General features: G+C 35.4%; 2 protein-coding genes across 3 annotated transcripts; both read left to right on the top strand.

Moving 5' to 3' along the window:
• Positions 1-2,742: 2,742 nt before the first annotated feature.
• On the top strand, positions 2,743-9,002 carry gcm2 (transcription factor gcm2). Of its 2 annotated transcripts, none has more exons than XM_030384470.2 (4): positions 2,743-2,894; positions 6,775-7,576; positions 7,659-7,746; positions 7,808-9,002. In XM_030384470.2, exons 1-4 carry the CDS (start codon positions 2,884-2,886, stop codon positions 8,845-8,847), a joined length of 1,941 nt encoding a protein of 646 aa, XP_030240330.2. In that variant the 5' UTR covers positions 2,743-2,883; the 3' UTR covers positions 8,848-9,002. The 2 variants fall into 2 exon arrangements, with proteins under 2 accessions (XP_030240330.2, XP_089114269.1); XM_089258143.1 differs by having other exon boundaries at positions 7,656-7,746.
• A 1,359-nt stretch (positions 9,003-10,361) lies between these two features.
• On the top strand, positions 10,362-16,176 carry Trx2 (Thioredoxin 2). The gene is made up of 3 exons (XM_030384503.2): positions 10,362-10,556; positions 15,295-15,441; positions 15,509-16,176. The coding sequence occupies exons 1-3, from the start codon at positions 10,533-10,535 to the stop codon at positions 15,656-15,658; spliced, it is 321 nt and encodes a 106-aa protein (XP_030240363.1). The 5' UTR covers positions 10,362-10,532; the 3' UTR covers positions 15,659-16,176.
• The last annotated feature ends 322 nt before the right edge of the window (positions 16,177-16,498 follow it).

The following is a 16,498-nucleotide window of genomic DNA, read 5'->3' as shown; positions in this document are numbered from 1 at the left end:
AAATTTTTAGATTAATATTTATAGTTACCTAATATAGAATATCGAAATGACTTAAAATATTCAATCAAATAATATAATATAAATAAATAAAACAAGTAAGAAAGCTCTAGTCGAGACTGCTCGACTACGAGATCCCCTGAACCCTGCAAGCAACTGATATTTCAATAATAATTAGCAAACACACACGCACACACACACGCATCCATACAAATACACGCACACACACACGCATACAAACAAACACACGCACACACATACACATACAAACAAAGACACGCATACACACACACACTCACATATACAGGGGATTGCGCTTGGGTTGCGCTGCAGTGTTGGCAATATTATGAGAATTTATTTGTTGAATAATTTAATTTCTAGACGTACGATCGTAATGAAACTTTCAGAACGTAATCATGATGTTCAAATGTATGTGTATACCGAAGCACAAGTCTCTAGTATTTAATATACGACTTTTACAAAGATGAGGGTGAGGGGGTGGATATAGGGGCGGGGGGTAAATTATAACAAAAACCGAAATTGTATAAAATACGTCTTAATATATATTTAAAATTTGGACACTCTAGCTATAATGATGTAGGAGATATAATTTTTTAACTGACTTTCGATAAGGTTTTTTATCGATAAAAAAATAGCGGAATGAGTTATCGTTTTTTAGTGATAAACTCGATATGCGCGCGATATATACGGACATTTAAAAAAAAAAGTTGAAGTCTCTAGCTCTTATATCTTCTGAGAACGACGCGTTCATACATACGGACAGACGGACGGACGGACGGACGGACGGACGGACAGACGGACAGGGCCAAATCGACTCAGCTCGTCGTGCGGATCAAGAATATATATACTTTGTGGGGTCTGCCACGCCTCCTTCTGCCTGTTACATACATTTCAACAAAACCATTATACCCTGATTTCCCATTTTCAATGGGTTCAGGGTATAAAAATATATATAAAATAATATAAAGATATAAAAAACCAAATAGTTAAATGAAAATATGTATACAAATATATATGTATTTTTGAAATATTTAAGTAATTAAATATGCGGCAATTTAGAGTATTTTCATATGATTTAAAACAATAATGATGAATAGAGCAAGCGTTTATGTTTCATAATAGAGACATTTGTTTATCATAAAGAAAACTAATAGATAATATTATTTACACCCTAAGAAAATACAGTATATATATATATTTATATCATTACAATTTTTATTTATTTTTATTTTTTATTTTTATGTCATTTAGGAATATACTGTAAAATAAACACATATGTCTAGATTGTGAAAAAGCAATGAATCTAAGAATCTATTTTTGCTGTGATGATACAAATAAATACAATAAATATATATACACTTATTTCAAATACACGGCCTTTAGAAAAGTAATAGTTAAATATGCTAAAAAATAAAAACTTGGAAAATTCTAGAATTCCCAAACTACGCATGGTTTTATAACAATACTTTTAAAGCTAAAATACGTGTGCATAGAAAAAGGGTAGATTTGATTTGGTATAGGTTTTCTTTACACATTACCCAATTCAAAACAAACAAGCACACTCAAATACATGTGAATGTATATGCATATATTTCATCTACTTTAAATCAAGTTCAATTCAACATTTTCCAGCTTTTCTCCTACAACTGATTGCGCAAAGCAAATTAATATTGAAGTGAAAGAGAGCGAGAATTGGAGATTAAATAGTTTCCAAGCACTTAAAGCTTGCCTCAACAGTAAAACATAAAGCAATTGATAAGCTTGAATCATAAGTAAATAATTTCATTTTCCATTATAATTATTATACAACAAGAGACAAGAGATACTTCAAAAGACTCTCTACTCCCTTCAAAACTCACACACACACATACACACACATGCACACGCGCACTTAAACAGATAATGAGCAATGCCGGCTGTACAAACGCTCGCCACACTTTACTGAGCGTATGTGCGTGTGTGTGTGTGTGTACGTGCGCGTCAGCAGCTGTTATCCGACCAATCAGCGACGACTGGAACGAGCATGGAATAGGCAGCGTGCGCACACACACACATACACATACACACAGGCAGAGACACTCGTATCATTTGCAATGAGCATACGAACGCCGCGTCGGCAGCTGCTGCTGCTGTCGCTCTGTCTGCAGCTCGTGGAGTTTTTGGCTGTTGATTATGCGCCGACGTCGTCGTCGTCATCATCGTTTGTGGAGTTTTTTTTTTTTTGCCAAATTTATGCGGGTGGGTCTGTCCATGGGTCCAATGGGTCTCTATCCACTAGTCTCTCAGCTGCTGCTGCTGCTTTTTGTTTTTGTTGTTGTATTTTTGTAGGTGGAGCCAGGCATACTATAATATCGTTTGATTGTTGACAAAACTTTGCTGGCTGGGCTGGCAGCGTCGTTTTTGTCTTCAGAGCCCCGAAGTTTATGCTCAATTTTATGTTTTGTTGCTGTGTATCTGGCAGATACGTACATTTTGCCCTGCTGCACACACAGAGAGCGCGCGCACAGGTTGCCACAGCGAAAGGTCGTCATTGTTGTCGTCGGGCCATCATCATCCATTGTCACCAAACTAGCGACGGTCGTTGTACAAATCTATTCGTATATGCTATCTAACCGTTAGATACAGATACAATTGTGTTAAGGGCCACGGAAGTCAACGTCAAATTTTTGATTACAATGGCCAAGTGCTGCAATTGTGAAGTGCCTAAAGTTTGACAAGAGCTCAACTATTGTAATAAGAAATCGGATAATATAAAACAAAATTGGATAATATCAAATCGATACACACACATATATATATATATCATATATATTTATTTATATATACACTCGTGCGACTGTGGATTAAACGCATTTGTTTTGGAATATGGTTGTTTTGTAAGTTCTGTTTGGCATATAAATATATACACATAAATATAATTATATATACATATGTATGTATGTATATATCGATGGCATCAGCCTCTCAAGTCCCTCGACGCCAGACATGGGCATTTCCAGAAACATATTTAAGCTCCCATTGACGCATTGACGATAAAAATTTCAACTGAAACGTAATCAGAAATGAGAGCCCATGCAATCAGGTTGTGACGACTCAGCATTACCCTGTTACCGCCTAAAATCTAGCTATATACTATGCTATCAATAGTTTCTATGGAATGAAATTCGAATGCTGATTCAATACACCATAAACTTAATATTTTATCAAGCATTACAAGTATTTTAAGTTTTAAATAATCTATTGTTTTTTTTTTTTCATATCAAGTTTGGGGCATAGAAAGATGCAAATTAGGAATGTAGAAAAATGTTTAAATTTGATTAGCAAAGTTTGGAAATGAATTGCTGAAGCTGATATATAAACGTCAGATGAACAAAGCTACAAATACACATTTCTTATTTTTTATGCAATAGAAATAATGCGTATTGCTTTGAACAGTAAAATAAGAATAATAAATAATAATAAAAAAAAAATCAATCACAACAAACATGTAAAATATATAATATAATAAACATATATGTAATATGATAGATAAAAAAGTTTTTTGGCTTGAGCAAAACTAATAATAATCATTACATTCGACAGTTTAGGTATTAAATATTGAAAAAAGTTATTATTTTATATTTTCAAAACCTTCAGAATATTATAATTAGAAATCAACACATTGTTGTGGTTAAATAATTCAAACTGCGGGCGCAAATAAAACGTTACAGAAAGTGAAGAAGCAGAGCAATAAAGATAACAGAAGTAATTTTAAAACAACATGTTTTGAATAAACAAATCAACAATAAATAATAATAGTTGCTATACATTTCTGCTTTTCCTTAAAATCTAAATACATAATTTCCTTAAAGTTAATATAATAATTTTATTTAAAACAGTATTCAAGGATTTTTATTATAATCTTAACTATGCAATTGAAAATATACAATTATTTTAACGATGTTCAATTACATTAAAGCCTTTTCATTCGCGATATCGAAAAACGTATTTTCCACTTTTTTTTTTTGCTCAGTAAGCAATAAGCAAAATACACACATATGAGTTAAATCACGAACCATTCTATTAGTTATAGACATATACTATAGACTGGATAGATTTATTAGATATTGACAAATTAAAACCATTTTAAGTGCGAAAATATAAAAAGTAAAAATAGTCACAGATATACGAAAAAGAATTGAAAATACGAAAAGCAATAGCAAGATAATATTTATGGCATTTATCAAAACTGATTCCGCATTGAATTCAAATTTAAATGTATATATATATGTAAGTATATACATACATATATTCAGAACCTAAAATTATTTAATTTCGTTAAAAAACTTAACATAATTACGGAATGCTATGATAAGAGGCCTCAGAATTGAAGCAATAAATCGGTATGAGCAAAAAAAAAAAAAAAAACAATAAAAATCAAATGAAAAAAAAAAACAACAAATAATAATAAAAAAAAAAAAAACATCGAAATAAGCACAAAAATATTTAAATTATTTCAAGCGCTTTATTATCATGCTGAGCGGCCTGGCCTGTGCCTGCGAGACAGACATAGAGAGAGAGAGAGAGGGAGTGATCAAAAGGGTGTGAGTGAGAAGACTTAATAACACTCCAAAACACGCCGCGGGAAACACAGACCACACACAAACACATTTAGGGTCCAGCGCGGGGGCTGACTGGGCCAGTGAAAGGGGTACAAAAGAAAGAGAAAGAGATGGGGCGAGAGAGAGAAAGAGAGAGAGCGAATAGTTATGTATATAGACATATTTTGTAGGTGACAAAGTTATTATAGTCGGCTCAGAACAACGAAGTGCGGCTATCAGAATCAGATAAGCGCGCTACGAAGTGTCAAGCAGTCAATTTACGTACCCAAAACAAAGCGACAACCGACAAACGAGCCACACGTGAAACAGGTTCAATTCGGACCACCACGATCCCAACTCGATCAGGTATCATAGGCGAAGCGCTGGCCTGCCGCTGACTTCCCAGTACACATAAAAACGAATCAAGACAGGCAATAGGCATCGAGCGATCTAAATTGAGGCCCGGAGCGAGCCGCAGATTGAGAATATTGGGACTGCGTCCGTGATTGGGGGCTCCGCGACAGGGCGCCCTCTAATGAGGCGCGTTGCCTCGACAAATTTATTGCTAATTGTAGAGCGAGGCCCACTAAACGTTTGCCGCATAAATCTAAGCGTCGAGCTCCCACGTCTGCGTGGATCACAGACGATACGCGACGAGACGCCTTGGAGTCTCTGTCTCTCTTTCCCTCCCTCACTCTCTCTCTCTCTCTCTCGCTCTCTCTTTCACACTGTTGATCTGTTGATGAGTCACAACGCCGGCGCTTTAAGTGCCAATAATATTGTTAGCTGGCGCTCGGATTACGATGTGGTACTTGATTCTCTTAACTGGGCTGACACTAACGGTACCTGCCTGCCGTCTGCTCTGACCATTTAATGTCACGCCCCGAAGAGTTATGCATGCCATGACAAGCATAAACCCAACAAGCATTTCATTTGATTGTCTCGGAACCCACGCAACGCACAACGATATCATAAACCAAGTTCAGACCATTTCATAGGAATCGTTTAGTCGACTTATTTAGATTGAAGCGCTGCACAAAGCTTGGCCAATAAATAATAGCTTAAAGTGATGCCAAAGCGGCAATAAGATAAAACTCAAGTGTATTTCGTTCAGTTTAGAAATTTTTAAGTTAAAGTACTTCAGCTTAAAGTACCTTCAGTTAAGAGGTATGATAGCCCGCATTCAAAGTGTGCTTAGAGTAAAACTCTTTCGTTTGCTTTCAGCATTATTTAACATTATTTTAAATTAATGATGAGCCGAAGAGTGAATAAAACACAAAAAGAATGAAAGCATCTAATAGCTGTTAAGTACGTAGAAAATAAAATTAGATTAGAAGAAGTCTTACGTAATAATTACATAATTGTTAGATGAAAGTTTTGAAGTATCAAAAAAAATAAAAATAAATAAGAAAAGTATTTGTAAGTAAATCATAAGTATTATTCTACTTCTGTTCCAATTTTTGATAAGGTTTATAAAACATTTATGCATATTAAAAAGATTAATGATCGAGTTCAATATGAGCTGACATTAATAGTGGAATTGATTTGGAATCCAGAATTATGTTGATATGACATATACAAGTTTAATACATACATATAAAATATAAAAATTATATATAATTATATATATAAATATTAAAAAAATCCAAAATTCAGTTAAAATTCGAATATTATAATTAGCGCTATCAGCATTAAAAATATTGCAGTTGGATTGTTTATATTATTAATATTTTAAAGATTGCATTGAGTTATTGCAGTTTAAGGCTGTTGGTAATCTATTATATTAAGAATATATATTTACCTACTACGTAAATACATATAAATTTTATTTATTTTATCATTGTATGTGCATAAAAAAAATGATTTAAATTTGATATGAATAATGAATAATTAATTACATATGTATCTAACAATGATTCAAAAGGTATATAAATAGTTAGTATGATCCAAGAGTATAACTTTTTGCATAAGACTAATTGGTAAGAATACAATTTTTCTCAGAATTAAACCTTGGAAGATAAAGCTAATCGGTCTTTAAGAGCTATCAGCTATATGTGCTAGTGCTTGCGGTGCCTACTCTTAATCGACTTTCCACTCGTCTTATCTTATCTGAATAGTGAATTTGAATAGGATTAGGATTAGCTTCGAATGAACACATGTTGAATCTCCTTTGCAGAAATGGCTACACTTTCAAGGCGCACTACCAACAACTCTCACAAACAGAGCCACATCTGCATCCGCATCCGCATCCACAGCTACAGCAGCAGCATCATCAGAGTCAACAGAGCCACTTGCAGGCAGCATCCAGCGGGATGTCGACGCACAACAGCAACGCCAACACCAACAGCAGCACCAACAACAACAACAACAACAATGTCAGCAAGAGTAAACGAGATTGGGACATCAATGATGCGATCGTGCCGCAGGTGGCCGACATGGAGTTCGATGAGTTCAGCGAGTGGAGCGACGGTCATGTGCGGCTGGTCTACTCGGTGCACAACGAGGAGGCCAAGAAGCACATCTCCGGCTGGGCCATGCGCAACACCAACAATCACAATGTGAACATCTTGAAGAAGAGCTGCCTGGGCGTGCTCGTCTGCTCCCAGCACTGCACATTGCCCAACGGCAGCAAGATCAATCTGCGGCCGGCGATATGCGATAAGGCGCGACGCAAACAGGAGGGCAAGGCGTGCCCCAACAAGAGCTGCCGCGGCGGCCGGCTGGAGATCAAGCCCTGTCGCGGCCACTGCGGCTATCCGGTCACACATTTCTGGCGGCATTCCGGCAATGCCATCTTCTTTCAGGCCAAGGGCGTGCACGATCATCTGCGACCCGATCCCAAGAACTCGAGCGTCTCGAAGCGAGCCTTCGGACGGGTCGCCCTCACGGCCGGCAAGAGCAGCTCCAGCCTGGCGGGCAGTAGGTCGAGCAGCGTGCCCAAGAAGTCGGTCATAGCGGGCCTCGTGAAGCAGGTGAAGGTGAGCTCTTTTCCTTGTTAGTGATCTCTTCCAAAGTCACATTCAAACTCTCTCTCTCTCTCTCTCTCTCTCGTGCCAGCAGCAACAGAATCTCATGAGCAAAGTGCTCAAGCGCTCCACAGGCAGCCAGCCTCTGGGCCCCTCAGCTCTGGAGATATATCAATTCAATGGTGAGTCAATTGGAGTCTATTAATGCCTTCGCTAACTCATCTCATACCCCGAACCTTCTAGCCTGCGGCAAATGCACCACGTATAGCCACTGCACGTGCAGCTATTTGGAGGACAGCACGCGCGCCCATCAGCTGAGTCAATCCACCAACTATATGAGCAGCTCCTGGCCGCTGGCCAATGTCGCCAGTGAAGCAGCCAATTGTGAATCCTCGGCGAATGTGTTCACGGTGAATCATCAGCATATTACCTACAATTATCCCATATACCATGCCACGCCCACGGCTGCCACAGCTGCGCCCAGCAAATCGCCCAGTCTGCCCTACACGTGCATCTCGGAGCTGGCCTACCAGCCGCCCAATCACCCACAGTCCACTCCGTCTGGCTTCGCTAGCAACGCCCACGGCAACGGCAGCTGTCAGCTGGGATACGAGTCGAGTCCACAGCTGGCTACGCCGGAGCCGGAGTTCATCAACTACTCGCAGATCAAGCACCTCGAGCTGGGCTGCAAGAGCGAAACGACGCCCACCATCAAGTACAATGCGACCGTGGACACACAGCCGGTGGCGAGCTATACGGATGATAACTACGATTACTACTACCAGCGTGAGTCAAGCAAGTCCGACTACGAGCTGCAGCATCAGCAGCAACAGCAGCAGCAGCAGCAACACCACCAGCAGCAGCAGCATTACGGCAACATTCCCAGTGGACACGCTCACTACTACGAGAGCGCCAATAGCTATAGCGGCGTCAGCTACTTTGATACTGGCACTACGGCGCCAGGTGGCGCCATTAACAGCGGCAGCGGCTGCGGCAGCAGCAGCGGCTTGAACCCGAGTCTTGAGCACGGCTCGAGCTACGGCAGCTACTACGATCATTATGCCAACTATGAGCAACAGATGGCGGTAGCAGCGAATGGCTTTGCTGCCGCCGGCGGCTCTGCTGCAGCTGCTGCTGCTGCCGCTGCCGCTGCTGCGGCATCAGCTGTCACAGCTGCGGCGCCACCTGCGCCCACGCTCACCTACCATCATCATCATCACCATCATTTGCATCATTCGCCGCAACACGCCCCTCCACAAGCAGCCGCCCATGCGGCCCATTGATTAGTACTTAAAAAGGCGCCACATTACTCATAGCTTATACGTTTAAGATTTGAAATCGATAAATATATACATATATATATATTGTATATCTATATAAATAGTATTGTGTAGTTGTTTTCTTATTTTGGCAAAAATAAATTATTAAGAAATGTTGATTTGTAAGTGTGTGTGATCATTATGTAAAGCTGTAGACTCATAGTTAATTACACGGATCGCTTCAGTTCAGGAACATGAAAACGTTCATTCCAAAGCTTCGTTAACAGTCAGTTAAGTAGTCAGAAAAGAGTAGTGGAAAAGCCCGACTAAAAGATACCCTGAAAATTAGAGCCGGTATCCAAAATATACCCAAACCCATAATTGTAAAAGCAAATATAAAACTAAGTGCAAATTTTGAAATAAAAGAAGTCGTTAATATAATATAATAAAGCGATTTCGCGGACTTAAAGTTTTCTGAAACAAATTTGATTACGCCGCTAAGGAAAGTTTCAGGTTCCTAGCTCTAAAAAGGTCTCAAATTGTCGGATATACATATATACATATCAAGAATTTATACGCTTTCGTGAGTCTTCTACTTGTTACAAATATATTGACAAAATCATTTTCAATCAAATATACCCCGATATCCCATACTCAACGGGTTCCGGTATAACCAAGCGACTTATTATTTTTATTAATTATTTATTTTACTTTATATATCAAAGCCAAGCAATTTATATATTACATTTATATTTATAATAAATAATTATATATATATATATAGTATTCATATATTATTATTTTTAGTAAATATTTATATTTAATAATTCAGCTTAGATAATATAAAGGAATCAAAATATCTTTTGTGGTTAAGATCTAACGTCTAATTAGTGCGTGCTAGCGCCATCTAGCGCACATGAGTATCAACATTGACCAGCAGGGGCGCCACCTGGCGCAAACAGTTAAAATGACCAACAGCAGCGCCATTTCAGATACATTTCAGAGCTGCATTTCAGAAGTTTCATATAAAAAATGCATAGCTCTTTTAAATTGATCTTAAAGGTATTTTATATTTTAATTACAAGTTTATTTTGAATATTAAAAAGTTAATTTCAATTAGAAGCAATAAATCTATATATAATACCTGAGCATGCCCTTTGCACCTAAAGACCTAACGTCACAACTGCACACTAGCGACATCTGGCGAATGGAAACATAAGCCATAGGCCCAAGCAGGGTCAGCTGCTAAGGTCAAGACGACTGCACTGCAGAGTTGTATTTCATAATTATATTATATAAATATTTAATGAATTGAAGAATTTGAAATTTTAATTTATATATAATTTTCCAATTTGTTTTGTACTTTACTTTAAACCACAATACATAAAAATATAGCTAAAGCATAATTGAATAATTATGTGTGACCTCTCCAGCACGCCGCATAAATTCACCAGCCCTGCCAGCTCACAACGAATTCGCCACGCTCTCACGTTCTCCCGCTCTTTTGCGTGGTGAATTTGTAACGCTCATATATGATAGCGGATGCCAACGCTTGGCATTCGCATTCGCTAGATTAAATCCCCACGAGTTGGTTGCGTGTGCTCCGAGTGCGGCTCTATTCGTTAATTGAGAAAACTTCAGACAGCTTTACCGGTTGTTCTTACTCCTAACCTAACCATCAAACCACAGCAACAGCAACTATTTACAAAATGGTGTACACAGTTACAGACACAGTGAGTATTACAATTATTGTAATTGCTTTCGCTCATTAGGTTAAGTAATGTGCAAAATATATTGCACACTCGTCTCGCCTCGCCTCGCCCCACTTCGCCTCGCATTTCGATAGTTTGCCCCAATTGCCATACGCTTCACACAAACAACAAATATGTATATATATTTATATAAGTATGTACATAGAGAAAACCAGTATGACAATGATATCATCTCTTCATTGAAAGCCAACGCATCGCTATAGAAAGTAGCAAATTCAATTTTTTATGCCTTCTCGAACTGTTTGTCTGTGTAAGAATTGTGAAAAAAGAAAAACAACTAGACGACAATAAGTAGACAATTGTATATACATACATAAATACAGAACTATGCATTGTATTTGCATTGCTATACTAGCCAACATCTAGTTTACCAGACAAACCCCATTTTCATCACGATGAGTTTGCATTTCATTTATCAGTAAAAAAAAAAAATTAGAAAACAATTTTATTTGCTGTTGCTGTAGCTGGGACACAGGGTGTGCTGGCCTTCGTGTTACCCTTTAATCACTTTTGGCGGGCCAGCGAAAGCTACGAAAACCGGTTTCCATAGCCATAGAATGCTAACAAAACACCTTCTCTTGACCGTACTAAAAGAAATATAAATGTCTTACGTCAGCTTAGTGAATATATTAATTATTTATGAGCACGCAAAAAAAAAAAAAAAAAAAAAAAAAAAAAAAAAAATTCTAAGATTTGTTCACATTTTTTTAATGACGTCACAAGGTTCTCATTAGATCATTATGTGAAATAAACATGTTTTCGTATGTAAATATGCTTAAAAATACCATTTATATATCTATATATATATATATATAGATATGTATATAACACTATATTTTATTGTGGTCACGAATTGTTGATATATGTATGTATAAAGAACATATCTATTGTTGAATGGGAATGCTTTTGATTTCACAAGGAAAGGCTAGAAAAACAATAAACAAATATCTAGAAATTAAAATAAACAAATGTCTTATCAACATTTTAGGTTTAAACCTCCTCCAAAAAAACTATTTGACTTTGATTTAAGCAACAACATACCGAATTTTCTCAGATTAGACAGGCCATATATCCGGTTTCTAATTTCGGTTGGAATTCTTGATAATGAATTTAAAAAAAAAAACAAGAAAAACAGGAAAAGCCACTGTCACAAGTTGCTAATTAGCTCTCACTTTAATATTCCATTTCGTAACACTAGTTGGAGTGCACAAAATAGTGTCCCAGCTTTTGAAATTATTATATACCTGTATGTGCAAACAATCTATAATTTCAAGTAAACAATTTGATTAGCTCATGTCGATAAAATAAATATTCATGACTTCAACAAAACTTGGCTTAAGACAGTTATAAGTTATAAAATTTATCAATAACCTGTTTACAAAAAGCTCTAATTCCTTAGTAATCAAAGAAAAATACAAAAATAGTTTTGTGCTATATTTATGATGATGATAATGATTTATTTTTGTCATTAAATTATGAAATTATTCTTGGAATATTTGAGTCAAATGTAAGATCTAATTGAAAATTAAAAAATATTAAAAAAATTGGGTTAATATAGAAGACAGAAAATCATTTTTCAATATTCTACTATATTCTATTATTTAAATTTGCGATACTTTGGAATAGGTTTTTTTTTATCATTTATTATTTTATTTATTTACTTATTTTATTAGACTTTTTTTTAAATTTATAATTAAGTCTTTAATATTGTTTCATTGTCTATTGACAAAAAAAACATGAGGAATATTCAAAAGTTATAAGTAATAAGCAAAGAAAATTATTTATGTATTTGAATAATATAAATTGTAAATAATATATTATTATATTTATGATTTATTTAATTTTATTTAAATTAATTCCATTTAAATATTATAAGCCACAAGTCTAACATTTCCAGTATTAGTTAAGCCGCAAGTCTAATATTTCTAGTATATTAATATATTTATTATGTAGGTTTCTGAGAACATTCACCAATTTGAGTCATCATGCGGCAGAAATCTAATTTTACATTTCTGATGCTTTGAACTATCGTCCTTTTAAAAAAATATTAAACATACATTTTAATGATAAGATGTCATTAATTTAAATATTTATGCAACTTGCAACTAGGACTGACGAAGTAGATAAACATTCCGCAATGATTTCGTGATTGAGACAGTAAATTATTACTCATTGATAATTCCCGTGGATGCCGTGAGTAAAATCTTCAATCAATCGGATGAGATAAATCAACAGAAATATATGAATCACAGCTCGGTTTAAGATATTGTGTAGGCAGCTCAGAATTGTAGCCAAATTCAATTCAACAAAAGTACATATAAATGCGAAAACAAGTTATATATACATATATATATTAAGTTAAATCATTCAAGTTGCCATGGGGCAAAGGGGCAACCGGTTTCCAGATGGCTTTGCTTAGTTAGTTTCATTTTGTGATTCGAATTAATATAATAAAGAGATTGGAATCACAGTGCCTACAACAAATGGACACATATTAACTGTTACGGTTCGTCATTTCTGGCGTTAACTGTAGACACTTAGAAGTAGTACGATTCGAGCCTCGGCTCAAACACAATGAATCATTCAGCTACGAACATCAAATGTCGTGCTACAAATGACTGCAATTAATAAAAGGTCATTCAACAGAACGTGACAGAGGCGGAGCCGACTAGGACCAAGACTAATCAATGCAAATGTTTGGGTGAAAGTACAACTAGTTGGTACACGCCCACAATATAGTACAATAATCCAAGCCCACTAACATGCCAATTGTTTCCATATTGATTCATTATGAATATTGAAGTAGAAAAGTACAACTATATTAAGTTTGACCCGAGAGCTTCAATGAAAGACCTGTTTTGAATGAATGTCAATATCTAATCGAGATATATACATTTAAATGTATAATTACCTGTATTATATATTTAGTCATATACTTTTTGCAATTTATATTGAATGGAAAAACTTGATAAATAAACAAGAAAAGAATTTACATTGAAAATCTGAGCATTTATAAAATAATTATAGAAATGAACTTTTATTTCAATTGAGATGAAAAGCATGAAATTTATACAGGTCTCAAATAAAATTAGAAATTGTTATAATTAAACAAATTTGTATAAGAAGGTATTGATTTTGAAATTTTGGAGCATTTTTTAATGTATTAATATTACAATTTTGTACATTTTTTCAGAATGAAGTCAGTCAAATATTTATTAATATTTATTTTTACGTGTGTGCAAATTGAGGTCATTCAAAATATTTCTGAACTTATATTTTCATTGGATCAATCAACATTTTTATGAATTATAATACAGCCACATTCAACAAATGAAAAAATATTTATACAAAATTTCAAAATGAGAATTTTGTTTCAAAGTATGAAATATTTTTAGCAAAATAATTTGTATTCAATGTTTGTGAATTCTAAATATGAATGAAATTATAATGTGAAAGCAATAAACCCCATTATACGGATTCTTCATTTTGAATGGGTTTAGCGTATAGCAATATTTATACAACAATTATACTTCAAGATTTTATTGAAATTTAATACAGACACGTTCAAGATATACGAAAAACATTTTGGAATTTAATTCAAAATATAGAAAATATTGCGAAATAGCTTTAAGCATTACTGCACGAATATCTATGTGTGTGTGTGTGTACATAGTTAGATTCAGGTCAAAAGTTAAGTTCTGTTCTACTCGCACCAACTCGCGAGTCCATTTCAAATGAGACACGTTGTCGATGATTAAGCAATTAAGCAAATGGCTCGCTATTCACGTGGTTGGGCGAAATATGGGGCGAAACGCTTCACTGGCTGGGCAAATAAGTAAAAGTCCACACACAAATATTTGAATGCAAAATGATATAGAAGCGGATAAAAGTTAAAGTGTATATAATGTGAGCGACATAAAAATACACACACACATATATGCATATTTTGTATATAAAATGTGTATATAGCATTCCCTATTTGACACTCTAAATGGGGTTACTAAACGTGCTTATCACACTTGTCAAAGCACGCACTGATAAGGAGCAACGTGCTACAGTAGCTAACTAAAACGAAATCGATCGAGTTGGGCCCCCCTAGCGATAAGAACTACAAATTACATATGTATATGCACACTATATATTTAACATATATAAGTGCTTAATATGATCCAAAGCGGCATCACTCTAAAAATTAATAGAGCAATAAAAAAGTACAGCTTACAGTTGATATAGCTGATAGTAAGTGTAATATAAAGATATTACAGCCATAAGTGTTACATTGAATACAGCTTGCAGTATATTGTAAGGGTCTGCATTTAATAGCTGATATATCTTGAGCAATATGCAGGTGCATATATAATACGATAAGAAGCCAGTAAAGCTCATTGCTAAAGTATATTCTCTTGCACTTCAAGGAACTTCATTGTGCCTATAAATATATGGATGCATTCATTCGATAAGATACTATATTCCAGCATTGTAAAGCATCAAGATAATTTTCAAATTAATTTAGATAAATCGTGTTAGAGCCTTTCAATCTTAACTAAAGCCCTTCTATATTTACTAAGTAAGCATTTATATTTATAATTATTTTTATGTATGTGTAAAAACCCTAATGTAATTATAGTAATTCATTAGGGAATTTTATAATCCATGTCGGACTAAATCTAAATCATATCCCCATTTCTGTTATTTGCAGAACGACTTCAAGACACAGCTGACGAATGCGGGCGATAAGCTGGTCGTTGTGGACTTCTTTGCCACCTGGTGTGGACCCTGCAAGATGATTGCGCCCAAGCTGGAAGAGCTGGCGCAGCAGTATTCCGAAAAGATTGTTGTGATCAAGGTATAGAACTTATTCAATCCTAATACAATTGATATTCAATAATTCGATGCCTTCTTCTGTTCGACAGGTTGATGTTGATGAGTGCGAAGACATTGCCATGGAATACAACGTCTCCAGCATGCCCACGTTCCTGTTCATCAAGAACTCCGCCAAACTGGAGGAGTTCGCTGGCGCCAATGCCACCAAATTGGCGGAGACCATTCAGAAGCTCATCTAAGAGCAAATGCAATAGAAATTAAACCTCAATGCCTCTACTTCAAATTCTTCCTTTTGTTTCTTTGTCAAAATGGATTGTCGTCGTCAAGCAGCAGCAACAGCAGCCGTCAGAAAAGACAATTCGCTAAGTTCTCTTAATACCATTTAGTTAATTATGTATTCCATAAGTTTGCTATGTTTGCGACACACACACACACACACACACACACATTTAATCGAGTTAATTCCAGCACTTTGATTTGCTCAGATTAAATGTATTCAATTACACTGCACCTATTATTTTTTGGTGTGCTCAACACTCTGCAGCGCAGCATCAGCAAATAATTCAAAATACAAATGTGGCTTTAAATGTAACATAAAAACAAAAGAGAAAAAAAAAAAACAATTGTGAAAATTATTTGCTTTAATTAACTAAACTAATTAAGACGATTTCGTTTTTGTAACGCAATTGCATTGTAAAACATTTCACAAGAAACAGCAAACAGAAAAAGCAAAATAAATAAAAAAAAAATTTTAAAACTTATGCAAATTTTTCTTCCTTGAGGTGTATACCCTATATAGGTTTATTTTATCAATGTCAAAAAGAGTGAAACTTTGCTTGACTTTCGGTTACCAGGTAAGGTTCAACTATTCCAGATTAGATAAGATACTAGCCAGGTCTACAAATTGAACCAGCAAAAATGAATAGTCATTTCTGATAAGAAAGTTTTATTACACACAGACTGATTGACCTTCAGAGATACATACATATATGTATGTATATGTTTATCAGCAGTACATATTCCTTGCAATTTATATAGTTTGATATAAATGGCAAATATTAATACTTGCAGATATTTAT

This window comes from Drosophila navojoa, chromosome 3, assembly GCF_054131105.1.
Source record: "Drosophila navojoa isolate 15081-1374.11 chromosome 3, UAZ_NAV_1.0, whole genome shotgun sequence".
NCBI classification, from domain to species: Eukaryota; Metazoa; Arthropoda; class Insecta; order Diptera; family Drosophilidae; genus Drosophila; species Drosophila navojoa.
Note: the sequence above shows the minus strand (reverse complement) of the source record. Positions and strands in the feature narration are given on the sequence as shown.